This window comes from Nanorana parkeri, unplaced genomic scaffold (assembly GCF_000935625.1).
Source record: "Nanorana parkeri isolate BGI_ZX_2015 unplaced genomic scaffold, ASM93562v1 scaffold445, whole genome shotgun sequence".
In the NCBI taxonomy this organism is placed as follows: Eukaryota; Metazoa; Chordata; class Amphibia; order Anura; family Dicroglossidae; genus Nanorana; species Nanorana parkeri.
This window is the reverse complement of record NW_017306713.1, coordinates 653,459-681,290: the sequence shown is the minus strand read 5'-3', so window position 1 is coordinate 681,290 and position 27,832 is coordinate 653,459. Positions and strand designations below refer to the sequence as shown.

The window sequence follows — 27,832 nt, the reverse complement described above, 5'->3', positions numbered from 1 at the left end:
GCAGTTAACCCTTTACCCACAAACGTTCGCTGCCACCATGTGTCCTTTAACAGAAACACAGACCGTGCCCAGCAAGTGCTGTGACAATTTTAAACACTTAAACAATGCCTATGATACCGCTGTCCTCTCAGACAGGAATATGACAGGATTCATTATACAATAGCGCTCTTCACGGAGGCAAGGATACTTTAAGTTCGTATTTAGAGTGTAGAGATAAACGTAATGATTTTTAAGATCGTCCTTTAATAAAAGATACGGTGCAGAAAATTATACCAAAAAAGATATGAATAAAAAGAGACAAAATATATATACAACAGTAAAATAAAGGGGAATAAATAAGGTGAATACTTAACAGTCCTGGTTTTAGGAGTTCTGACAGAGTTCAATAAACAAAAGAGAGGTCTGAAGGGCTCTTCTTCAAGCAAGCTTTCAGCAGATGATGTCCAGAGATTACAGGGGAACTCTTCTGTGGTGTTAAGACTTCCTGATGTTGCTGGAGTTCCTTTCTTGATGTTTCAAAACAAGAGCTACCTCTAGCTGCCTTCAGCATCTTTTTGTTAGCCCTCTAGGGGGTGTCACGGAGCCGGCCAGTGGGGCAGGGCTGGCGATGGAAAGCAGGAGGAGGATGAGCCTTTATTTTACACTATCACCGCCCAATTCCAAATTATGAAATGCAGCTCATATTGTAACTCAGGTTTATGACTTTCGGGTGAATGCTGGGTCACCTGGGTCATTACCTCTACCAGACCTGCTTGTGTTTATCAACTTGTGCACTGGTAATAGATGAATGCCTGGTGAGATGCTTTTAATTAGGGACAGCTATAAAAGGTTTTAAAAGGTTGTTTTTGCACTCTCACTGGTGCTGGGCAATAAATATCACAGGTCAGATATGCAGATCTCTGTTCTGTGGAATGTGGAGGGACCTGGCAAATGACTAAATGAAGGCCTGTATTTGCTCTGAACTGGGGGACAAGAGAATACTATATTTAATTATTATCAGACTCAAACCCCATTATCGTCACACCCGGAACATAGTGGACCTGAGGAGCAAGTCTGCTGAGAAAATGTGCTCATCCCTGCTCATCTGCTACTCAAATTCCTCTCCACTAAGCTACAAATGGATCTACATTGAATTGCTGGAAGGGACTGGTGAGTCTGGAGTTTGTCTGTACTGCCCTGGATGTCTAGAATCCCTATATGTGAGAAGATGTTAATAAAGTTATTTAGCTTTATACTTCTGGAGTGGTTTTCAGCTTTGTGGGCACTGGAATAGGGCGGTTAAATGCTATTGGGGCAGCTAAAGACCAAAACCCCTAGACAGACTAGTGATGACCCCGGTTATTCTGGCGGCTCCTTCGTGGGTGAGCGCTACATTTGGGGGCTCATCCGGGTGAGTGCTACATAATAAATTAAATTGTTTAAGGGTATTACACTTTGTGAAGTTTGAATTGTTTCTACATTGCCCGAATGATGGAGAAGATTGGGGAAATGTACACCATTGACACTGATGTTTTATCAAACTAAGCGTTTTTGACCTGAAAACATAGTAGGGTAATTTACTATGGTGTATCTGTGAGCACAGTTATGAGTTATAGAATAGCTTTCTGGAGAGATCTCACATGGAGATATTTTTGATTTACAAAAATGTTGATTTTAGTTTTCAGCATTAACAGGAGAAGGGTAACAAAAGAGAGATGCTGGTGTACACTCTGGATTGCAGAGTAAGAAACGGCAATGGTTATAATGCATTTTTTTTTTTTAGCATATCAATTTTTATTGTTATTATTGCAGGTTACATAGTGATGAGACATTTTCATGAAGAAGTCAGAATGTGTTCACAACATGTGGTGAGGATAAAATACAGGACCATATACATTGCCACAATGTTAACTTGTGTGGGTGGCATAGGGAACGTCACCTTTAGATATGTAGTCCATACATCTCAATGTGAAAACAGGAATATGGAAAATCATCAATTCAAAGAACGGTTAAGATAGAGATAGACATCGATACTGTAACTGGTCATGGATCACTCAAGAGAGTGTTCTGTTGGAAGGAATCGCTGGGTTGGTGGAGGGGGGAGAAGGGGGGAGTTCGTAGAACCACTTTTGTGTTGAGAGGGTCTGGGGAACGTCAGGGAGACTTAGGGATTTATAATGCATTTTACATCTCAATAGAGCAACAGTGCGAAACAACTGCCCAAAGACTGTCAAGTAAACAAACCAAGTGTAGGAGCCATATGCCATATGCATAATCAACTGAATCATACACTTTAAGGTGGTCATACACTTTACAACCCTCGCAAGACTTTTGTCATAATTTAAAAAACGTACGATCTGCCCATCTTGGACCGGCAGATCGTACTTGCGATCATCGCAAGCCCGCCCCCCTGAGGGGCGGGTGTTTCCAATGACTGCAATGCTGAATGGGCAGTGTGCGCGTGCGCACACCGGCCCGTTCGGCAGTTGTCGAACAAGCAGGTTGCTGAATGGTGCAAAAACGTGCTTGTTGACATCTACAGGGCCAATGCTATGCAATTCTGCCCCCCAAAAGCTCATTTAATGTTTTGTACGATAAGCGGCAGCACGATGCTCAGGTGCGAATGGACCCCATTAAATATAATAGGGATCTTCACAGTAATCATTGCCGTGCTTTGGGAACTGTGCAACACTTTGCTGAAGTGTGCTGCATTTTCCTCTACATTAAAGCTGGCCATACACAGTTCTATTTTTTTTGTTCAACCTGGTGGCTGAATGAAAAACATAGAACAGATTCCTCTATCATCGGGCGTTGATTGAGAAATCTCCAGCTGTCTTCGTTATATTCTGACAGTGGCCGCCGTCAGAATACCTGAACAGAGCCGACAGCTCATTGGCTTCCGCCTCCATTTGCTGGAAGATTTTCTGACCGCCTCCGTTGATCAACTTCATCAAGAACAGTCCGAAATTTGCATAGTGTATGGCAGAGGCGTAACTAGAAACCCCAGGGCCCCGGTGCAAGAAACCATTGAGGCCCCCCCCAAGTGGCCGAACGCCAGGGCCCGGTCGCAATTGCGACCGCTGCGACCCTGGTAGTTCCGCCAGTGGTGTATGGCCACCTTAACTCTCATTATCTTTATTAACTCCTTCATTCTATTCCCTTAGCTTTTTGTTGTTGCTATTGTAGTACCAAAATTAGTCCCCGTTCACACCTAGACACTTTGTAGCTCAAAGACTACAAGACACTGAACACCAAGAATCCCATTGTTTTCTATGGCCCCTGTTCACACCTCAGTGTTCTGTCACCTGTAGCAAAACACCTGTTGCTGGAAAAAGTACACAGGCTACTTTTGTGCACGTTTCTGTGCTTTTGGCCCTATAGATTGCCATGTATACATGTGGCACAAACGTTTTCGCGCGTTTCGGCGCACAAGCACAATTTAACAGCTGAAAATGCGTGTAAAAACGCCTCAAAATGCTTGACAAACGCCCGTAGTTGTGCCACAAAATGCACAAAAACTGTAGACCAATCGTGCGTGGAGGTTTAGGGAAAGGAGCTACAAGACGACCCGGGTGTGAATAGTAAAGATTAAAGAGTTGGGGGGCTCTTTGGCATCTGCGCCTCAGATGCCATTCGTCCTGCCCCGCCACTGTAACGCGCAGGACAAGCGGCAGTTGTATAAATAGACATTATGGGAATGGGAAGGTGATAAGGATTATCAGGCTTCACCTACACATCCTTTGTCTCTGAAGGAAGCCAGTTTCATTAATGAGAGGCTGAGGATTGTGCTGTACAGTTTATGTGACATTTCCTCCCTCAGGGATAAGCCCGCGAACACTTCCTCCGTCAGCAGTGTGATATATAGACTGTATCAGTCAGCCCTACCACACATGTAAGCTCCCCTCCCGCGCTGTGTGTGACCGAGGGCGGCCACACTCCGGGGACAGCCCTCCACCGGCCGGCACGCCTTTTCCAGAGGTTTTCCCTTATTAAAAAAAAATAACATGGGACCCCGTTCAAGTCAGCAGGCAGTCGGCTTGTCCGAGTTGACAGAAGACAGGGCACGGGAGGGGGCAGGACCAAAGCAGGTAGACACACACAAAACAGCCAGAGCTTTCTTCCATGCTTTACAAAGCCCGTAGCTGGCTGCACTCAGGAGTCTGAAGTCATAGAAGTTCTTTGAGCAGACAAGCTCCACGTTGACAGAGCGGTGGTGGCTTAGAGCTCTTCTTCCTTCCGTGACCTTTGCCTACGTGCCTTTCCTGTTGCTGAGATGACAGACGACAAATCACCCGGTGAGCAGGCACCGGAGGGTGACGACGTGCCCGGTTACAGCCCAGAAGAAGACACGGCAGCCGAGGAGAGCTCACCTCTCAACGTGGAGGAGAAGAAGGAGAATGGGGAGTGGAGCTCTGTGCCCGGAGACCCAGAAAAGAAAGTCTGTCCTGGAGATGAAGGATCCCCTGACACCCCCCCAGCAGAGACAGAGTTTGTACCCCCAGAAGGAGGCTGGGGGTGGATAGTCATGCTCGCCGCCATGTGGTGCAATGGCGCAGTGTTTGGCATCCAGAACGCCTGCGGGCTCATCTTCGTGGTCCTCATGGAGAAGTTTGGCTCTAAGGATGATCACCATTTGGCCTTTAAAACAGGTGATTTGGGCTTTTGAGCACAGGGTTGCTCATCAAATGAAAATGTACCTAATTGTGGGCACAGAGTTACTCCATTTACAAAATTGTAGCCACAGGGTTACTCATCCCATGTCAATTTACAAAATTGTGAGCACAGGGTTACTTATCAGATGTAAATCTACAAAATTGTGGGTACAGGGTTACACATTCCATGTAAATTTACAAAATTGTGAGCACAGGGTTACTCATCGGATGTAAATTTACAAAATTGTGGGTACTGGGTTACTCATCAGATGTAAATTTACTAAATTGTGAGCACAGGGTTACTCATCAGATGTAAATTTACTAAATTGTGAGCGCAGGGTTACTCATCGTATAGCAGAGCATGTGGAGCAACGTGACGGCTTTACTGACTGGGGTAACTTTTGGCACGGGCTGAAGGAATACGTTGACAGAGCGGTGGTGGCTTAGAGCTCTTCTTCCTTCCGTGACCTTTGCCTACGTGCCTTTCCTGTTGCTGAGATGACAGACGACAAATCACCCGGTGAGCAGGCACCGGAGGGTGACGACGTGCCCGGTTACAGCCCAGAAGAAGACACGGCAGCCGAGGAGAGCTCACCTCTCAACGTGGAGGAGAAGAAGGAGAATGGGGAGTGGAGCTCTGTGCCCGGAGACCCAGAAAAGAAAGTCTGTCCTGGAGATGAAGGATCCCCTGACACCCCCCCAGCAGAGACAGAGTTTGTACCCCCAGAAGGAGGCTGGGGGTGGATAGTCATGCTCGCCGCCATGTGGTGCAATGGCGCAGTGTTTGGCATCCAGAACGCCTGCGGGCTCATCTTCGTGGTCCTCATGGAGAAGTTTGGCTCTAAGGATGATCACCATTTGGCCTTTAAAACAGGTGATTTGGGCTTTTGAGCACAGGGTTGCTCATCAAATGAAAATGTACCTAATTGTGGGCACAGAGTTACTCCATTTACAAAATTGTAGCCACAGGGTTACTCATCCCATGTCAATTTACAAAATTGTGAGCACAGGGTTACTTATCAGATGTAAATCTACAAAATTGTGGGTACAGGGTTACACATTCCATGTAAATTTACAAAATTGTGAGCACAGGGTTACTCATCGGATGTAAATTTACAAAATTGTGGGTACTGGGTTACTCATCAGATGTAAATTTACTAAATTGTGAGCACAGGGTTACTCATCAGATGTAAATTTACTAAATTGTGAGCACAGGGTTACTCATCAGATGTAAATTTACTAAATTGTGAGCGCAGGGTTACTCATCGTATAGCAGAGCATGTGGAGCAACGTGACGGCTTTACTGACTGGGGTAACTTTTGGCACGGGCTGAAGGAAATACCTATCTGCCATGCTGCTCACCAGTACATACTGATAGCTGAAGAAAGTTTGGAGTCTAAGTGATACCCTTTGTTGGCTAACTTAAGTTATAGAAGATGCAAGCTTCCACTTTTCTTGGCCAAACGTCATAGCCCCCTATTTGTCAGCTGCATTCTCACTTAAAATATACATTTAAAAAAGTTGCAAGCTTTTGGAATGCATTAGGTCCTTTCATCCGGCTTTATGCATTTCTGAAACTGGTTCTGAAACCTCCATATTGATACACATGGTTAGAAGGAAGAACAATGAAATGCTAGTATTTCTTTGTTCCTCCGTGTAGCTCTCTCTATATAAACATGTAGGTTTCAGAACCATTTTCACAAATGTATAAAGTCTGACAATGGGATCCTGAAAGCTTGCAATTCTCAAATCTTGATGCGAACCTTTACCCATTTCAAAAACTTTCTCTTCTAGTTCCCCTCCTATCTCTTACAGAATTGCAAAACATTTTAAAAGAATGGTACCTTTTTTGTGCTGCAGAGCAACACTTCCCCAGCTAGGAGGAAATTATATAGGGATACCACAATGCCTTAGAGATCCCACACGTGTGCAGATGTGCCGCAGGCCGCTGCCAGGTATTCAGGACATCTGGTACATTTGCACATGCACACAGATGTGGGTCTCTGCAAGGTCCCAGAAAATCGGTTTGTGCTGCAAAGATGTGCCTGGCAAAAACTTGCCGGACATCTGCGGTTGTGCAGGATGTTTAAAGATGGTGGCAGGAGGCAAATAGTAATGGGGTGAAGTTCCTCTTTAAGTTAACCAAAATCACTTAAATGTCAAACTTTCTGCACTAATCAATGGCTAAAACAGAACAATACTCTACTACATATCGCTAGGGACAGTGAAAGTTTTACACCTAGTCATCATACTATGAAACACTCAACCACGCACTTCCTCAGATATGATACAGTATAGGACAGCTTTTCTTCAGCTTTTTTTTTTCCTAGAGGACCCCTTGAAATAATTTTCAGGTGTCCGGGAACCCTAAAAAATTATGAAACCTACAGCTCACAGAACATAAGCGCGATCAAAATGTTGTAGAAAGTTTTAAATGATAGAATAATGCTGCATACCTATCATACTTGACAACCAGGGCAGATCATTTTTTACCCCTCCACTCCTGCACTATACAACCTCAATGAACCGTTAGCAATCTCAAGAGGAGCCTAGTGTTGAGAATAGCTGGTATAGGACATGGAAACTGCACACATGTACAAAAAAAAGCTAAGAAAAAAAGCACGTAATTGTCATAGTTTTGTTTTTAAAGGCAAAGTCCACTTTTTGGGGGTAAAAAAATAAAACATGCACACGCATTGATTAAAGAAAAAATGTGCACAGAATCACTGAGGATATGTTTGTTTTAAATGGCCAAGCATGCAAACTGTAACCCAAACACTTGTATTTTTTAAAATGAGAGCACAGAAAAGGGCCCTAAATCTCTTTTGCTGATTTATAAATAGTATCATTTTGATGTCATTTGTTTTCTGCTGGGAAGGATAGTGGAATGTTAATGAATGTTTTCATCTGCCTGCAGTAGTGTTTTTCATATTCAGCATCAATCCGGTCTCGTTCAGTACCATCTATTTGAGGCAATGGGACTGAATTAGCAAACTCAAGTGAGATGTAAGGAGGTGAAGTAAACCTGTGTTTACTTCAAACATCCATTTGAATACAGAGTATTTAAAGGAAAACATATGAAATGCTTCTGCACATGGTTGGCTGCTTAAAGTGAACAGAGGCTCACTTCACCTCACTTATAGTAAATCAGCTCCAATTAATTTCATGCATATATACTAATGTAAAATAAACGTTACTGTTAACGTTTTTTGTAATACCACCATATTTTTACAAATGTAGGGCACTTTAATCCTCATATAATCTGGGATTCTGGCATGCTGTTACATCATAACCTGTCATAAGCAGCACATGAGCTGACACATCGGTGTTGATTGAATAAAGCAAAGCGAATGTTCATTCAGCAGAGTGAATAAGGTAAACCCATGTTTGTTTCAATCACCCGATCATGTGCACCCAAAAGTCCTGCACATGTCAGCATTCAAATTGAACACAACTTCAACTCATTTATTAAGCTAAGGTAACATTCACTTTGCCTAGTGAACATGCACTTTACTAAGTATAGAGCCTCTACTGCTTAAATAAAAATCACCATTATGTTTATCCTTTTCTTTGTTTATTTTTTTATCTTTTCCCCCTGCTTTTTCTCTTTTATCAACTATATGGAAATGCCTGTAAGAAGATTCAGCTAAAAGAGGAAATTACATCATTTATACCAGTTTTATGATAACACGTTGCACACTGTCGTGCATGGTAGGGCTGAAAGCTTTTCAACACACTTTAACTTATGCTTAGGCTATCCAAGCATTAATACTGCACAGCAAGCAAAAGTCACTAAGTCTTCATGGGATAAGAACAGACAGATAGTTTCTCCATGACTCTTTTGTTCTGAGGAATGTCAGCAGTGTCTTCCTATTTCTCAACTGTATATTGATCTGCTTGCTTCGCTGCAGGCTTCTTGGGCATGTGTTCAGCTCTTTACAGTCATAAATACTTCCAGCACAAATGGCCTGTGAGCCAAAATAGAACAGCACAGGCTGTGGATTAGATTGTTCCCTGTTGTAAAGTAGTGCAGCAAGGGGTTATAAAATGGCAGTATTGCATAAATATTAGATAGTTCAGTACTGTCATATGGCTAAATGTAAACAAGGAATAAATAGTTCTGTCAAATAATTCATTTCAGAGGATGTTAATTATAATAAACCAGGCCAAACACACAAATGAGTAGATCTGGATTTAGTTCAGTCAAAGAAACTGAAGAGTTAAATCAGTTCTATTTAATAAGTCAGTTGAAACATACCAGCAGGCCTTCTTCTTAGCCTGGTTTTATAATTATTAGAGTCAGAGGAGACTCGTGTTGAAATAGCGGTGTTCCAAGTCTATAAAATGTGGTCACAACTCTGCAAGCTGCAAAAAAGGATATTTTTAGAGAGACTGAACTTAAAGGGCCCCCATTCATTCAGAGGCAAAGAGAAACAAAAACAATGTTTCCTAAAATATGACTTCACCCTGTAAAACAGAAAACAAAAAACACACACCTATGATGCAGTATGCAGCAATTACATTTAAGTTGTTTCACTTTTTTAGTAAACTGTACATTGGTTAAGCCCTTTCTTAAAGGAGAACTATGGGGTCAGTGCTTTTCCCCATAGTTCTCCTAAGGGTCACGGGAGCACATAAACTAACGTCCTCCCTTGACCCAAAGCTCAGTATACCGCAAGCTACAGCTCGCGTTATACTGAGACGCCGCAGCCAGGACAGATCCCGACATTACTGTCGAGATCCACCCAGCTTCGGGATTGACAGCTGGCTCTACCTATCTAGAGGCAGAGCCAGCTGTGCCCTCCCCCGTCCGTTCCGCCAGTCAGCACTGGAGGAGTGGGGAGGGGGGAATCCCTACATGGAGCCGTGAGTGACAGTCACGGCTCTCTGCAGGGACATGATCAAGAAGTGAGCGAGCGAAGGTATGTGTTCGCTCACTTCCCGATCTATTGAGCCGACATGTGACAGTTTAATTGTCACGTCGGCTCGAACTATGAGGTTGAGTGAAAATCACTCAGCTCCTAGTTCTTCTTTAAATACTGACTTGTGTAGAAGTGTGTAATGGGCACATAGCTGTGACTAGGAATTAAGTGAGACATGTATTCACTTCCTCTTTGAACTGCCTGCAAAAACCGTTGATCTGCAAATCCAAAATGCTTCAGTCAGATTTCAAAATTAAAGGAGAACTATGGGGTCAGTGTTTTTCCCCATAGTTCTCCTTAGGGTAACGGGAGGACACAAACTAGCGTCCTCCCGTTACCCTAAGCTCAGTATACCGCGAGCTACAGCTCGCGGTATACTGAGACGCCGGAGCGGATCCCGACTTAGACGGGGTCCGCCCAGCTTCGTGAGTGACAGCTGGCCCTGCCTATCTAGAGGCAGAGCCAGCTGTACCCGCCCCCTCCCCCGTCCGTTCCGCCAGTCAGCGCTGGCAGATCGGAGAGGGGAATCCAGCCCCTCCCCCTGTCACGGCTCTCCGGTATGTGTTCGCTCACCTCCCGATCTACTGAGCCGACCTGTGACAGTCTCATTGTCACAGGTCGGCTAGAACTATGAGGTGAGTGAAAAGCACTCACCTCATAGTTCTACTTTAATATTGAAGCTGGTAAGAGGGTGAACAACTTTTCAACTCTCAGCCAGGCATAGCTGTAGTGTGCTTGCCCACCTGTGCTGTGCTTTTTTTTTTAGTAATCTAGTGGTCTGGGAACCCCTGCTTGTGATGCGAGATAGGAATTCCAAATCACACCTGATATAAAAAAATTTAATTATGAAAGTGGAACTTTCACGCAACATACACAATACATTGTTTACAGGGAAGCTTTTTATTGCAGATGAGACACATTATGGGATCGATTTAGTAAAGGCAAATAAACTCTTCACTCTGTAAGGAAATTTGCACCTTGCAAGGAAATGTTCCCTTAGCTTGAAAAAAAGTAACAACCGAATCAAATAAAAAAATACAGTAATTTTTGCTTGCACATGATGGAGGCTAGAGGTTAGCAGAGCTCATTCATTAAAATAAGTAATATTCCCTTGCAAAGTGGAAATTCCCTTAAAAAGTGAACAGCCTATTTGCTTTTAGTAAATCAGTCCCTCTCTCCTTCTGCAATAAAGGATTCTTACTTCCCTGTTCACATTCTTCCTAACAATTTACACTGAGCTGCATATGTGCAGCTCATTGTACAGATGTAGCATATGCAGGGATAAATGAGCTCCAGCTCATGCATGGGAGTTATGCCAGCCATGGCATGGCCAATTAAGATGGCCGAAGATCCTAAACATTAAAGAAGACTGTGCAAAGATGCCAGTGAAGGAGTTGTGGACATCGCATCTCTGGCAGGGAAGTGAGCAGAGTTCTGCCTTAAAGTAGTATTCAACTCTCAAACTTTTTTCAATAATGAATCTAGATCAATAAAGTGTACATTGCCCAGCAAAGTATATAATTGATATTTTTGACCAAGCACTTACAGTCATGGGGTCTATTCACAAAGCGGCCGATTTTCAAGAGAGGCCATTGGTATGGAGTACTAGGGACACAGTGGACTCTAAAACAGGCTGCCGTCCGCTGCCGTCTTCCAATTTATTTAATATATAGACGTTGTTACCCTGATTCATTCCACTGTCTGGGCAAAATTGAGCTGCTGAATATTGCCCTATGGGGGCATTGGGTGGCCTCACCTGGGACTAACCACCTCTAGACCTGAAGAAGCGTTGTGATACGCGAAACGCGTTGTTGTTATATTCCACCAGCTCCAACTCTCTGAGTTAAAGCTAAGAAACCATACAAAAAACACTACCTCTAATATTATGTACAATGCTAATTCCATCTAATGTGCGAATCAAATGTTAATGGTTGATACATATCGATCGACGTAATTAGGACGGCAATCCAATACTATGATGAGCGTAATATAATCATGTTGAACTAATTATACTCAGCCACAGATGGCGATACACTGAATCCATCTTTATTCAACGGATGGCCTCAAATATTTATAGAGCTAAATCCTCTCTGTTTTCTTAATATTTAACCCCAATGAATTGCTACAGATTAGCCGTCTAGCCAATTGAATTGTGTCAACCATAGTGTAGGAGATTGAGACCTACAAATTAATTATACTTATGTATCAACTAGCTAAACTAATCATGTTAACTTGGTCTTAACCATTTAATACTCAGGATATTGGTGGATATTGGAGGTGTTTCTCCTTGGTTTTTCTTTTATATTGTGATTTACCTTTTTATTCACGTATTTAATAAAATGTATACATTTTATATAAAAACATTTTTGTGAATCATCGCTTAGAGTGCCTAAAAACCCCCACCTTTCCAAACTCTCTCTTTTCAATCAAAATCAGGGGTGTGGCACTTGCTGTATAACACTGTTCCCCTTCCTCCCCTTGAACTTATACTCCTTCCTTCTGGAGGTTGACTACTTTTGATCCACATGGTCCCTGTGTGTGTTGTGAAGTAGTCACCACTCCGACTTTGCTCCTGTGATAGACTACAATCTCACGTTTAGTTTACTAATTTGTATTGAGATTGTATTCCATCACAGGAGTGAGCTTGGAGCGGTGGCTACTTTACACACACAGGGACCATGGGGAACAAAAGTGGCCACCCTCCAGAAGGAAGGACAGTGTCAGCACCACCACCTCAGAGATGATTTGAGGATCTAGAGCCGACTGATACACAAATAAGATACATTGTTGTTACTAGTTAAGGTACTTGAATGCATTTTTGAGATTTAACTACTGAGTTTAGTGTCACTTTATTGCACAACTTGTTTGTTGTATTGTTACATTTTATAAAATGTATAAGGTATTGTGAGGTATCGGAAAAGAAAGAAAAAAATGTGTGGTGGACAAGGGATTTGGGGGACATGTAAATAGCTTTTCTGCTGCTTGTGAAAGCTCTGTGCTTTTGCCAGATGTGAGAATGTGGTGGCGGTGAAAGGGGAGCCTATGCATAAACATTGGTTCTTAACAGCCAATATATTATAGCATACCTTTAGAGGGGCCAGCACACTCAGTTATGCTATAATTGCAGAACAGACTAGTGCTTGTAAAGCACCATATAACGACACTGTTGCTGGGTCGCCAGATTCTTAGCATGAGCTCAGTTTGCCCTGGCTTAATGAGGCACAGCTGAGATTCTTGGTCCCGACTGAGATCGTATCATAATGCAGCTGCAGATATTTATGCCTCTGGTCACAAAGCTTAACTCCCTTGTGAACTGATTCGGATAAAGTCTACACAGTTTTCCACAGGATGACAACATATACAGCAATTGTGAAGTTACCAGAAAGTTCTCATTGGCTAAATGTGAATTTGAAGATACATGATGTATGCATTCACCGTTGTGCTGCTACATAAAACAGTTCTTGTTTACCAAAATGTCTTCAGTAAGAGCTGTCTTTGAATTGTAATTGTCTCAGTTTGGAAGTGATAGGAGGAATCACATTGGTTGCTATGAGACAACATGTAAAGTTCTTATTTCAGTCACTTGGATGCATTTGGCCAGCTGTTCTCAATCAATCCCCACCTCCTTTGGGGATTATGAAAATGCATAGTTGTTTCACTAAATAATTTGTCAGTAACAGTCATTCTAGCTCAATCCACCATTCTTCTCAGAAAATGATAGAAAGCAAAAATAACAAGCGCTAATTACGACAACCTTGTTGATCTTTTAGAGCCAAAGCATTTCCGATGCAGGATTTGGAGATTGTGGGATTGTGATCACTGGCAAATTTCCAATCTGATTCATTATTTAAAGTAAAGTGAACACATTTCACAGCAGAAATCTGAAAATTTGCATTGAGATCAATGCTCTTCAATTGATGTTTGCGTTATTTGTTCCTGTGCTGTGATGTTTCTTTTCTATCACCCATTGAAAACTACACATGAACTGTGAAAAGGGAGTGGAGTGATAAGAAAGAACGATGTTAGGCTTATTTCTCGTTTTAGTATTTTAGTGAGTCATGCCTTTTATCAGCTTAATAGAGGTGGAGTCATCAAATAGCCCTTTTGTAGAGGACACAAGTTCATTTATACCAGATGCATCAGGGTTGATTTACTAAGGCCTTTTCCATATGGGCTTCAGCTTGTATAAGACCAGTGCACACAGAATACTTGTGCAAGGCCCTTGCAAAGCATTTGGCAGGTTTCAAGCAGCTTTGTTGAAGCCTTTTAAGCACACTTCAGCTCGAGTTTGGGGTTTAAACACAGATCTTAACGGGAGTGCTGAATGCCACTATGAACAAACTGCTGTCAGGCCTAGTTGGAGCTTGTTGAAAGCCCGTTGAAGCCTGCTAGCTGCTTGTTTAAACTGACAGTACTTTTATTGAGCGCTATGTTTAAAGGAGAACTATGGGGTTAAGTCTTTTCCCCATAGTTCTCCTTAGGGTAACGGGAGGGCACAAACTAGCGTCACCCTAGGCTCAGTATACCGCGAGCTGTAGCTCGCGGTATACTGAGACGCCGCAGTATACCGCGAGCTGCCGCTCGCGGTATACTGAGACACCGCAGCTGAAGCGGATCCCGACAATTATGTCTGGATCCGCCCAGCTGCGTGACTGACAGCTGGCTCTGCCTATCTAGAGGCAGAGCCAGCTGTACCCGCCCCCTCCCCCGTCCGTTCCGCCAGTCAGAGCTGGCGGATCGGGGAGGGGGGAATCCAGCCCCTCCCCTGTTACGGCAGAGAGCCGTGACAGGATCGAGAGGTGAGCGAACGCCGGTATGTGTTCGCTCACCTCCCGATATACTGAGCCGACCTGTGACAGTCTCATTGTCACATGTCGGCCAGGACTTTCAGGAGAGTGAAAAGCACTCACCTCATAGTTCTCCTTTAACATCCAAATTGTGAAACTAATATTTACTTTAACCCTATCACCACAGCCATTTTTCCATTTTGCACATTATAAAAATCCACATTTGTACATGAAAACATCCTTAAACCCCCAAAATAGTATATAGTGTCTGAAAGCAGAGACCAGAATAAAATGGTGGCAGTTACAATTTTTGGATGTCATATTATATCTGTGCTACTGTTTAATACACTCACAATTATTTTAGTGCACATAAACATAATACAATCTACAATATTTTGGTAAAAGAAAAGATGAGGTTGCAATGCGTAAAGAAATACCAAATAGGTCAAGCTTCAAAATTGTGTGGGCCTGTGACATGGGAAAAACCCTACAGTACCCAACTAGCTTATTTCTGAGATTTTTTGCTTAATGGCAGATCTCCTTACTGTAATTGTACTCCATCACACAATTTACCATTGTATCCATGGAAATCGTTCCACAAATAGGAATTTCTGGACAGCTGTTTTTTTTTGTCCTGACTACAGCAGCTGCAAAAGTCAAAGAAAATCTGCAAGGAAACATTTTTAAATCCTTGGTCATTTAAGTGAGGCGAATTGAATATATATCCTGATCTACTATCCTTAACTTCCTGTCTTATTGGGCAGTTAAAAAAAAATTGTGTAAGGGAGGGGTTCTTATAGTCGATTAGCTGGAAGTAGAGGAAGGGACGGAATGTATATGTTCATGTTATTTTTTTTAAAAAGAGAAAACAATAAATTGGTGATATATTTATTTCACTAAATATCTTGTTAGCCATGTGCTGTTGTCAGACATGGATCAAAACAGCGTATACTTTGCACTAAAACACAGTGAGGGGAATTTATCAAAACTGGAGCAGACAGAATTTTGAGCAGTTGCCCATGGGAACCAATCAGCTTCTCTCTTCAGTTTGTTGAGTTAAGATTTGAAAATATGGATATATATGGAGGAACCTTTTCCAAACAGTCTCCATACATGTACTTACAGTGGGGCTGGACAAATCCCAAGAACCAGGTAGCCAATGCTCCCTACAAATTACAGATGGTGCCTACATTTTCAGGTTTTCTCCAATTGTTATCATTGGAGCTAGCCCCTATAAAATCCTGCTGACTCATGGAGTGGGCAGACTGGCCCCAGGGTTCCATATTAATTTGTCCCCCCTGACTTACAGGCTTTTTTAATAAGCCATCGTACGGCAATGAATCAGAAATAATGTATTACTGATCTGATTTCTAAGCATCAGGATCATATTTGATCTGGTTAATATGAGAGCTTTGCACCTATTTTTTGATCTTTGCATTGTCTTACATAACTACCTCAGCTCCCATACTTGTAAACCCCTTACAGCCCAGAGCAATGTCCACTATGGGCCTGTTAGTTTGGGCATAACTTTGTCATATAGCAAATTAATGCATACATTTTTTTTGGAGGGGGGAACTAGACTCTCTTTTGGTAATATTATTTTCCAAAATATTTTATTTTCAATGGAATCTATAAACAAAAAGACATACAAATTGAAAAAAAATATGTTTTTACCAGTGTTAGTTTAAAAAAAAAAGTTTTATTGTAAATAAATAGTATACATTTGGTTCTATCATTTGTCGTGTTTAAAATGACACTAAAATTATAAAAAGGGCATGTTTTGTTTCAATTTTGCACATTTTCTTGTTATGCAACACTGAAAAAGTATCAAACGAAACAAATGAAAATGAAAAAATAAAACAATATTAATAGTAACAAAAATAAAACATAAAATAATAGTTATGGGGGAAAGGGGAGCAAAGAGTTAATTAGGTTTGATTAGATAAGGTAACAAAATCCTGATTTTCCAACGTAGAGCCGTACATCTGACATCTTCTCTATGATTAAGCCTATCTGGTGAAACGCGTGAGAGGCTATAGGATCGTTGTGGGATGATTTTACTGTGTACTTGGATGGTATGAACTTTCAATAAATCAGATTTTTTCAAGAACTTTCGATTGTGCGCCTCTACGTTGGAATTTCAGGATTTTGTTACGCCAGCACGTATGTTTGGAGCCTGCACCTGATTGATGTGCCTGGTTGGGTCGCTGTTGTCAGACTTTAGGGATTGAGCGGTGTGTACTTTGAAATTCAATGATTGATTAGCTAAGGGTTAATAAGATGAAAAATAGGAATGACTGATAGTGTAATTTTACACAGAAGTGGCTGCATTTTCACAGCCGCTTCTGCTGTGTAACACAAAGCAATTGCTGTCATTTTGACAGCTAGTAATTGCCGGTAATACCATCAGCAGAAATGGTGGCAGGGGGAGGACTTTAAATCCTAAAGTTAAATTATACTTTCAGAAACCAGGGATATAGCTGAAAATTAAGAAGTTCTGAAGTTATATTTGAAAATACATGATTCAAGGTTAAATTTACCAAAACCTGACATTTGCATCACTTAGGTGGGTTGTTATGAACCAACAACTTATACCAGATTTCAGTCATGAGATTTCCCCGTGGAAGGTTAGAATTAGCAAATATGAGTTGGTTAATTGCCTTGATGCAGACATAGCCATTTACCATCCCATACATCTTTTCACATTTTGAGGATCAAAAATACAGAGGTGCATGGATTGCATACTACTTTGATATAGTCCTGCTCCTCTGCCTTTTTCTTTATTGTTTAAAGTGCAGTTAACCTTTAATAACATTACATAATTCATTGTAATAGGACTACACATACAAAACACAGTAATTTGCCTCCATTTGTTACAGGTGGCTTGTTTACATCTCACTCATTGAAATACAGTATTGTTTATAACAGGTCAGTCGTGGCAATGTCAGAAATACAGTGCTGCTTGATTTCACTATACGAGTTAAAGGTGCAGCCCACGAAAAAACTTGATGTTTCCGTTTTTGGTAGATGCTAGAGTTTCTTATATTTCCCCAGAGACTCTGCAATTCCTAGTTGGCAAACCTGCTGTGGATATTTTGAATGGGTCACACTTTTCCTGTTGTATTTTTTTTATGGAGGATGAAACAGGAGGACATGGAATTCCTTGTTGGAGTGACCAAGACATATAAGGCCTATTTCACATGAAAGCCTGTCAGTTCCGATCAGCTGGGCATCTGTGTATTGATGACCTGAGCAGTTCGGAATAGATGTAACCGTGACATCCATAGTAGTCCAGTTTTTTCCTCTTGCAATTGAGGAAAAAAATGAACTTACCAGACCCATGTTAGGCCTATAGGGCGCATAGACTAACATTGTTCTGCCGATCAGATCCACCTGAAAAAGTGACAGGTGGACCTGGTCACTACAAAACTGTAGGCCACATGGGGCCTACAGTTTTGTAGGCCCCATCTGACAGGGGCCTACAAAACTGATATCTAAAATATAAGTTTAGAAAGAATGTCCTTTTAACAATACATATTACACTGATCAGCCATAACATTATGAGCATTGAGAGGTGAACTGAATGACATTGATTATCTCATTCCAATGGCACCTGGAAAAGAGTAGGATATATTGGGTAGCACTTTTTGTCCCTGTCCCTGAAGTTGATGTGTTGGAAGTAGAAAAAATTATTGGCAAGTGTAAGGATTTAAGCGACTTTGACAAAGGCCAAATTGTGATGGTTAAATGACTGGGTCATAGTGACTCCAAAACTGCAGCTCTTGGGGAATGTTCCCGGTCTACAATGGTCAGGACCTATCAAAAGTGGTCCATGGAATAAAACTGATGAACTGGCAACAGGGTCATGGACGGCCAAGGCTCATTGATGCACATGGGGAGCAAAGGCTGGTCTGTGTAGTAGGATCTGATAGAAGAGCTACTGTAGCTCAAATTGCTGAAAAATTAATGCTGGTTATGATAGAAAGGTGTCTGAACACATAGTGCATGTGTATGGGGCCGCATACCCACAGACCAGTCAGATTGCCGATGCTAAACCGTGGCCACCGCCAAAAGCGCCTACAATGGGTGCATGAGTATCAGAACTGGACCATGGAGCAATGAAAGAATATGGCCTGATCTGATGAATCACGTTTTCTTTTACGTCATGTGGATGGCCAGGTGCATCTGTGTCGCATGCTAGGCAAGAAATGGCAACAGGATGCGATATGGGAAGAAGGCAAGCTGAGGGAGGCAGTGTGATACTTTGGGCAATGTTCTGCTGGGGAAACATTGGGTCCTGGTGCCAGATACCACAGCATACATTCAGAAGTCTAGTGGAGTCCATACCTCGACGGGTCATGGCTGTTTGGGCGGCAAAGGGGGACCTGCTCAAAATTAGGTGGGTAGTCATAATGCTATGGCTGATCGGTGTATGTTACTTGCTAAAACACACAAACACTGTTTCATTATCTCAAGACTATAGTTTCATTCAACCACTCTTCTGTTCATGTCAATGTTATATATAGACATTATAATGTTTGATTGCACATTTGATATAAGGTTTGGTGCGATCATGAAGGGGGTGTTGATGGGCATGACGACATACAGTAGAAAACTGTTAGTCCTGCTTTCATTTATCTTCTCATGTTCTTGGCTCATTGATATACTGAGGCTGCTTTACTAAAGGTTGAGAATCTTCACACGTTAAATGGTATGAATATTCACTACAGTTATCCAATAATGTAAAAAGCAAATTCTTGTTTCCTGAGTTCATCTGCAGATGATAGTGAACAGAAATTTGCTTTTCACAATTGAACAATTGAAGTGAATATCCACAACTATATTTGGGGCATATAAAAACAGCAACAAATAATAAAGTAATTGTGTATCACGTTGTATTATAAATAATATGTTGCTGGTCTAGCATTAGAATTTGCAAACTGGTGACAGACTTTAAAGCTGATTTCTAGGCAGATATAGAAGACACGCATTTATGCAGCTCTATATTCATTAATACATAATTAAGTGTACACAAGCAGTGTAAAGGTGTCCATACACTGCACGATTATCGTACGATAATCGTATGCGATCGGTTTTTCGTACGATAATCGAGCAGTGTGAACGGAGACGTGCGACCGTTTCTACTGTACGGTCGCACGTCTTCTGTCGAACCAGCATGTTCGAAAACCAGCCGGGAATCGTACGATTCTCGGCTGGTTAGAACGGTGCTCGGAAGATAAATGCTGAACGGGCCCGTTCAGCATTGCGGTCATCGGAAGCCCGCCCCTCAGGGGGGTGGGCTTGCGATGATCGAGAGTGCGATCTGCCTGTCCAAGATAGGCAGATCGTACGTTTTTTTAATCCCTTTACAACCATCGCAAGACTAAAGTCTTGCGATGGTTGTAGAGTGTATGGCCACCTTAAGTATCTGAATTCAACCTGGTATCAGGCTTTTGCAGTTGAGCAAAGCTGGAGAGTGAGAGGAACAAGCAGCACAAGGAATCAATTGGTTAATTTGCTGATGAGGTAGGAAGCGAAAACACAGAGTTGAGCTCATCACTGTGCTGCTTTCCTTTGACTGTTCACTAACATGTTGGGGCGGGTCCAGGATGACCGGGGGCTTCGAGGAAGTGGGTGGAATGTTAGTTGCCATCAGACTTCGGATATCTAGCAGCAGAAAAAAAAAATACTGCAGGGTAAATCCTGAATTCAAACTGAATTTTGCATCGAAAGCTGGATTTGTTCTATTTTCTTTTAATAGGTTATTCATTTTTATCTTGCCTATTTTGGGCTGGAGTTCTGCTTTAAAATGTACTAATCTTTACTAACTTAACCCTTCAGCAGAAATGCTAGTGCTCATCGCTGCACTTACTAGAACATAGAAACAACCCAATTTGAAATGATAGAATTTTTTTTGAATCTGAGTTTATTGTTATGTGTGTTAAATTGATTGATCTATGATTATTTTACTTCTAAAGTGTTTAGAAAAATAACTAAGGCATGTGTAATATCCATGGTCTTACATTCAACATTACATCCTGCTGTTGCACAATAAGGTTAGGTTCATGTAAGTTAACTGGTAAGGACATCGTGAGCTAGTTTCCATAAATCTATGGAAGGAATTTTATTTCCCAACAGCCTGACTTATTTTAGGAGCACAGCCTTGCAAAATGTATATAGATCATCATCATCATCATCATCATCATCTCTGTTATTTAATTGAAACTTTGGACAGAATGTACTTAACCCATTTGTGATAGAGTGAGTAAGGACTCATGAAGGACACATGCTACAATCAATGCCCAAGATTACTTCTGCTTTGAAGGGAATGCTTCCCTTAAGCCCACAGCATATTTATAGTTAAGTGCATGTTTTTATAAACCCTGAAGTCAGGTTAATTCTGCCTTTGTATATACATTTTTTTGCAGCCTAAATCCAAACTTGTTTATGTGTAAGAAGTAATTGTCATTATCATGATTCACATATCAGTTTACTTAGGGCTAAAGCTGAACTTCAGGCAAGCATAGTTGAAATACATATTTGGGAACTTTTTTTTACCTGCCTAAGGACATCTTATTCTGCTTGGCCAGGTTGTGATTCAGGAAATTCTGACATATAGCAGAGCTGGGTCCTTCCAAGCTTTTTTTCCACTCTTGTTAAAGAAAAAACATGGTTACTGACCTGCCACAAACTTGTTGTTTGGACTAAACAGGAGCAGAAACATATTAAGGTCAGCACTCTGTCTCTATTCTCCTGTAAGCAAGCCCCCAGTGTTAGATTGATGGCACTGTGTAATGCAGCAGAGCCTGATTACCTGATTACTTCACAGTGCTACCCCTTCCTCTTCCAGTCTAAATCCTGCTGTGCTGGGCTTTACAGGTAATTATTATCAGAATTAAAATATTGTTGTCAACTCTATATGTTCAGAAAATGTAACTGAAAAATCTTCTGATTGTAACACTTTATGGGAAAGTCGATGTTCTTGTCCCTTCCGTGCTATATCTCCGACCCTTACGTTACTACAGAACACATTCTGTATGTAGCGACCTCATGGGATATAGTAGTAATGTAAGGTTCAGAGGAAGAAACCACTTCGGGTGTGTGGCTATTGTTTCTGGGCACTTGCTACCCAATGTTTAAAACATAAATCTGGGTTGGTCAAAAAAATTAAATGTCCACAGCATTTGCAGAATATTATCAGCGGATAATTTAATAGAGAGGAGTACTTACATTAATCTGCAGTCCTAGTGGTCCTCCAAATTCTGTCTCTAACCAGTCATGCTACCTCTTTTTATTTTTTTGCGGATGCTATCTTGTACACCACAAAGGCAAGAAGGTTGGAATGCCAGCTGCTGCAGTACCATGGAGTAAGTAGTCTGTATTACATCATCCCCTAGACAAAACGGCCTTAATATTTTGTATATACCTGAGGAGGGTGCACACATTTAAAGCCTATCTCCATGGAGGAAAGAAGCCCGGGCTGTGGACTTCCTTGTGACAGGACTGATTGTCCCAGCACTTCCACATGGAATGAGTCATATGCTCCTCCATACTGGAAAGTACCAACTATTTCCTTCAGATCCCAGCATTAAAGGAGAATTATGGGGAGAGAGAAATACACTCATCCCCATAATTAGAGCCGACGTGTGACACTGAAGCTGTCACGCGTCGGCTCTATTAATCAAGGACTGAGCGATTGCATACCGCCGATCGCTCAGTTCTCGATTATCTCCCTGCACAGAATCCCCTCCCTTCTCCATTGGGCGGGCACAGCTGGCTCTGCCTCTAGAGAGCTGTCAATCAGGTAGTGGGGTGGATCTTGACAATATTTTGGGGATCTGTCCCCGCTGCAGCACAGTCCTGCACTGTCAGCATATAGCGGTACTTAATCGATTAACTGTTGCAGCTCTACGGGCAATAGCCCACTATTTGCTGAGTTTTGGGTCACAGGAGGGCATTAGTATAGCTCCTCCTGTGACCCTAAAGAGAACTATGGCAAATAAAGGTTGGCTAAAGTTCTCTTTTAAATGAAGAGGCAGGGGGCAAAGTAAGTGTATGCTGCTGGAGATGGGCACAGTACAGGTTTGCTTTTAAGCAGAACTAAACTAAAGAATACTGAAGGGCCCATTTACAAAGCAGTGTTATGGTAAAAAAATCTGCACACTTATAAAGCACAACACTGTAGTTTACAAATGTGCATTAAATGGGAAAACAAAATCCAGGAGGTGAGTCTGTTCACCTGTCCTGTCAAAGTCACAAGACCAGCTCTCCTCCAACCACTAAGTTCTCTGTACTATGTTTAGAAGAGGGACCTTTGTAGAACAATTCATGCTTCATACCTTGAAGTATAACACAGAGTGTATAGCAATATCCATGCTATATCATAAATGAACTCCTTAGTTTTAACCCTCTCCTTGCCAATGACGTAAGGCATACAGTGGAACAAAAACTTTCCCAGCTGACCAGCTCAGTATACCTTACATTGGCTGCATACACCCCTCTGCTATAAGCTCATGGTTGCTTCCATCAGTGGCTCCAGCTTATGGTGGATATTAGTGATGAGCGGCGTGGAGTAGTGCACTTGTAGATTTTTTTAAAATACATTTTCTCATGTTATATGTGTCGCACTACGGTTTATCTTCAATGTCTTTTGAGCTGAACCACAAGGGAGATGATTGTTACATTGCTACGGATGAGGATTAAAAGAAGCTGACAGGTCCCATATAATGCACTGGCACTTTCCACCTTATCTTTGATAGACAGGTCCACTACAAAAGGTGAAGAGCATTCTTTTGGAAGAGTGGAGCACAGAGGTATACATTGGATTAAAAGTGGGATTTAAAAGAGACTTTTACACATAAATGCACTGCAAAGACAATGTTACAATAATTGGTGATTATTTGAAGAGACCACAGAAAATCTGAATATGTTTTTATATACTGTATTTGCAGTTTATTGATGTGTGACCAAATGATGATGTGATGTGCTTTGGAATGATAATAGGAAATGTAAAGTATGAATATTATTGCTTAATACTCTTTACGTTAATGCACTTTATAAATATTACACAGGGCACTTTTATATAGGTGTTATCTTTATATCACTTAGCAGAGTTGTAAAGCTCAAAGTCTGTTTCCCTTTTAGAATAATTTTTTCCTCTTGGATATGACATTGTGACTGACACATGAGAAGAATCTGTTTCTGTAAATTGTTAGTGTAAGATCAGAGCTAAGTTTCCTGTAAAGCTTATGTGAGCAATTGATGCTCACATTATAAGCGAACATTACATCCAAGGAATCCAATATGTCCTTCTTATTTAATCTATAAGGGCCCAAGCACATTTTTCCATGCTGTTGTGGTGCATTAACACACGTTATGTTACTCATTAAAATGTGTTATGTTAAGGCAGCTTGTTCATTATGAATAGGCCGCCAATGCACAGCAACAGCTTGACATTTAGAAACCCCCTTCAGAGATCCCTTTTTTTTAATGCAGCACACTATTATGCATGGCATGCACATTGTAGTATGCTGCAGCATGGCTGGGTTTTCAGTCTGTGGAATACCTAATTGATGTGCTATACTAACTGAATGGTGCCACAATACACCAAAGATATATGTTAATGTTGGGCAAAACATGCATTTTAGTGCATGTTTCTACAACATACATATGTAAAAGGAGGCCTTACTTTTTTTTTCTGGTGGGCTTTTATTAGCAAGGAATAGATCACTCTAAAATACATAATTATTGCTGTGGGAAGGTATAGAGTTGAGTTGGATGGGCTTTGTCCTGCTTAAACATGGTAGCTGCAGCTCACTGGAAATCCCATTGTCATGAAAGCTGTCACAGAATTTCTGTTTTAACCATAGAGCATTCTGTAACAAGGTCATAAGCCCAAGCCCATAGAGAATAAGTTCAGCTCTAGGACTGCTGCAACCTTGTGCCCTTGTAAAAACTGGGACAAGCAAATGCAATTGTAGCACCACTTTTAAATAAAAGTGGGTATAGTAGGTAAAGTCGATTTTTTAGAGTGTGTATGGGTAAAACCTCTTTTAGTTTTTTATTGCGGGAGAGTGCTCTCATTAAAGGAGTTCTAAAGTCACAGCGTATAATATCCTGTTATTTAATCAGCATTGTATTAGGCATAGACCGTGGTTTTAACCATTCCTCTATCTGAATCTGAAAGGGAAAGAAAATAAAAACCTGTTTTATCCCAAACCTTTACAAATATAGAACCGTGTATGCATTGAAGTTCTTCAAGGGCAGGCTTCAAATATTTTTCTGCCTAGTTTTGCTAATAAAGAGGACATACGTGAATGAATGCAGAAGGTAGCCCCCTTCATAAGACCCATAAATTCTAAGGTTTCAAACTTGCAGCAATTAAGCTCAGCAATAAAACATGGGGTATATTGTCTAATCGAACATCCTTCTAGATCTGTTAGTTTACAAGAGCGCCAATTTTTTTAGCATGAAATTAATAAATAAATGTGCCACATAATCTTGTTGTCACTGTAAACGGATAATTTAATGCAGCAGGAACAAGTGTTTGAAGAGTGGCGAACATGAAGTCTGAACACAAAACCTAAATGGGTATCCCTAATCTCTATTATGTTAGCTCACTGATGAGGATAAAGGAATCATTGTGGGCTAATCTATAGGTAATTGCTTGAATTTGCCATGGAAGATTAGTTTCCACAGCAATAAGTTCAGTGAGATTTGTCGAGCTGTCAGAAGCACTGGATGCTCCTAAGAAGTTAATTGTGTATGAGGTAATACAATAAGCCCCCAACTTTGCTTCATGTCACTGCACCCAAACACGCTGAAATCCCACAGTCATTCACACTCAATGTACATGTCTGGAACGTTTGTCAGTCTTATTTCTATCCTGCTATGCACCCACTAAAAGCATTATGCTCTGTTAGAATGTATACTTATTGCTCATTTCCAGCCATGCTTCACTGTTCCATTTTAAATAGTGTTGAGCACTGCTTTAAACTACTTTATGTTTAAATAATTATCAGCCAATTTCACTTGCTCACATATGTTTGCCTGCTAGTCACTCTAACTGTCCAGCTGAATTTTTGACTAGTTTCAAGAACTACTGAAGATAGTGGTTTTGGGCCTGTGCTTGCACAAATGTAACTTAACCCCTTTGTGACGAAAGTATACTTGTTTGAGTCTAAGGGGGTTATTCACAAAAGGATGAAGATTTTGGAGAAGGCAGGAAAAGTGAACAATCTAGGACAACATAGCTGATTTGGGAACAATTCACCAATTCAGCTCACTTTCCAGTTCAGCTATGTTGTCCTAGATTGTTCACTTCTCCTGCCTTCTCCAAACTCTTCACCCTTTTGTGAATAACCCCCTAAATATAAAATGCCCCTTGCTGTGAGAATGTTAATTAACCTTGCATGAGAGAATATGAAATGTGTATTACGTGTGTTTTTAGTTCTCTACTTTAGTTTAGTACTCTGGTCATGAAGGTATTAAAGTATAACCAAAGCCATTTTTGTTAACTTACTTTACTTTACCAAACTCTAGTAGGGAATTGTTCAAAAAAACTATTTTTTGGGGTTTTTTATTCTTTCATCTGTGTCCCACTGAATACATTTTCCTTTATTTGCTGTCCTGAACACAAAATAGGAAGTTAGAGGAAATCTAACCAAAGTGAGGGAACATGTGTCCCTGAAACAAGTGTCCTCTCTGGAGGATATTCCCTCTGTTCCTAATCTGGCGATCACTCAAAATTATGGGTATTCTCTCACTTTGTGCCTCTGTGACAGTAGTTATTGGGACATATAGAAAGAGCGAATATCCTCAGCAGGTAAGCACAGACAGCAGAATTTTATCTAAGACTGTTTCCCATAAGGTGGAAAAAGCCTGATGACTTCAGCCTTCTAGAATGCACCCGAAAGGTTGAAGGTGGCCTAGGCTGGTTGTGACCAGGTCAAGAATGCACATTTTTTGTAGAACCACCCATGGGACTGGGCAATCTTTACTTCTTAATGCAAGGTTGGGTATAATTGCTTTTGTTGCTGTAACAAAAAAAAGACAAAAACATACTTGTAACCAATAGTGGCAACAGTTTTAAGCAGATGCCTTTTCTCAAGCCATGTGCAAGGCAAAATAACTGCATAGCAACATCATATCAGTAGGCAGTCACATGCAGCGATATATAGAAAATACAATCTAAAGAGAAACATACTGAACATAATGAGAAACATCTGATAATATTGTGTCATTTAGAGGATACAGGATTAAAGGGTATGTCTTAGTAAGCAAACCTAAAACAAAACATAAATAATATAAAATGAAGTATTACAAGGACAAAAATCTAAATCTGCTTCTAAACTCTCAGATTGTACAGTTTTTTAAGTTTATTGATCCGTTCAACTTCTGTTTGCTTCAGCCAATGCTCATGATCACCACTTCTGTTAAAGGAGAACTATGGGGTTAAAGCTTTTCCCCATAGTTCTCCTTAGGGTAACGGGAGGACACAAACTAGCGTCCTCCCGTCACCCTAGGCTCAGTATACAGCGAGCTGTATTCTGAGCCGCCGCAGCTGAAGCGGATCCCGACAATTGTGCCGGGATCCACCCAGCTGCGTGACTGACAGCTGGCTCTGCCTATCTAGAGGCAGAGCCAGCTGTACCTTCCACCTCCCCCGTCCGTTCCGCCAGTCAGCGCTGGCGGATCGGAGCGGGAGGGGGGACTCCAGCCCCTCCCCAGTCACGGCAGAGAGCCGTGACAGGATCGAGAGGTGAGCGAACGCCGGTATGTGTTCGCTCACCTCCCGATCTACTGAGCCGACTTGTGACAGTCTCATTGTCACAGGTCAGCTAGAACTATGAAGTGAGTGAAAAGCACTCACCTCATAGTTCTCCTTTAAAGAACAATTCCGGGCACAATATAACGTAACCCATGCAGTGGGGCTATCCCTGCACTGCAAGCGTTAAAGGTGAACTATGGGGTGAGTGAATTATACTCATCCCCATAATTAGAGCCGACGTCTGACATTGAAACTGTCACATGTCGGCTCTATTGATCGGGAAGTGAGTGAAATACGGCCTCTCGATCTCTCAGTCACGGCTCCCTGCAGGGATTCTCCCCTCTCCAATCCTCCAGCGCTGACTGGAAGGACAGATGGTGAGGGGTGGGCATAACTGGCTCTGCCTCTAGATAGGCAGAGCCTGCTGTCAATCAGCCACTGGGGTGGATCTCAACAGTATTGTCGGTATCAATCCCGGCTACGGCACTCTCAACATATAGCGGGCAATAGCTTTTGGGCCCTCCGGTGACCCTAAAGAGAACTATAGGAAAAAAGGTAACCCCACAGTTTTCTTTTAACTGCACATTTTGGTCTATTGTCTAAAATAAAGAAAATATACTCACCTGATCCTCAGTCCCGTCTGGCTGCTAGACCAGTCCCACAGCCCCTTCTCCCTCTAATGACCTGTGAGCCATCACATCTAATACACAGTGTGTGTGTCTA

General features: G+C 41.6%; 1 protein-coding gene across 1 annotated transcript in view; it reads left to right on the top strand.

Annotated features, from left to right (window-relative positions):
- The first annotated feature begins 5,129 nt into the window (after positions 1-5,129).
- SLC16A10 (solute carrier family 16 member 10) overlaps positions 5,130-27,832 on the top strand; it is a 94,743-nt gene continuing 72,040 nt past the window's right edge. Inside the window, exon 1 of the mRNA XM_018560271.1 lies at positions 5,130-5,505. Coding sequence (XP_018415773.1) covers positions 5,130-5,505 — 376 coding nt within the window. The remainder of the gene's footprint in view (positions 5,506-27,832) is intronic.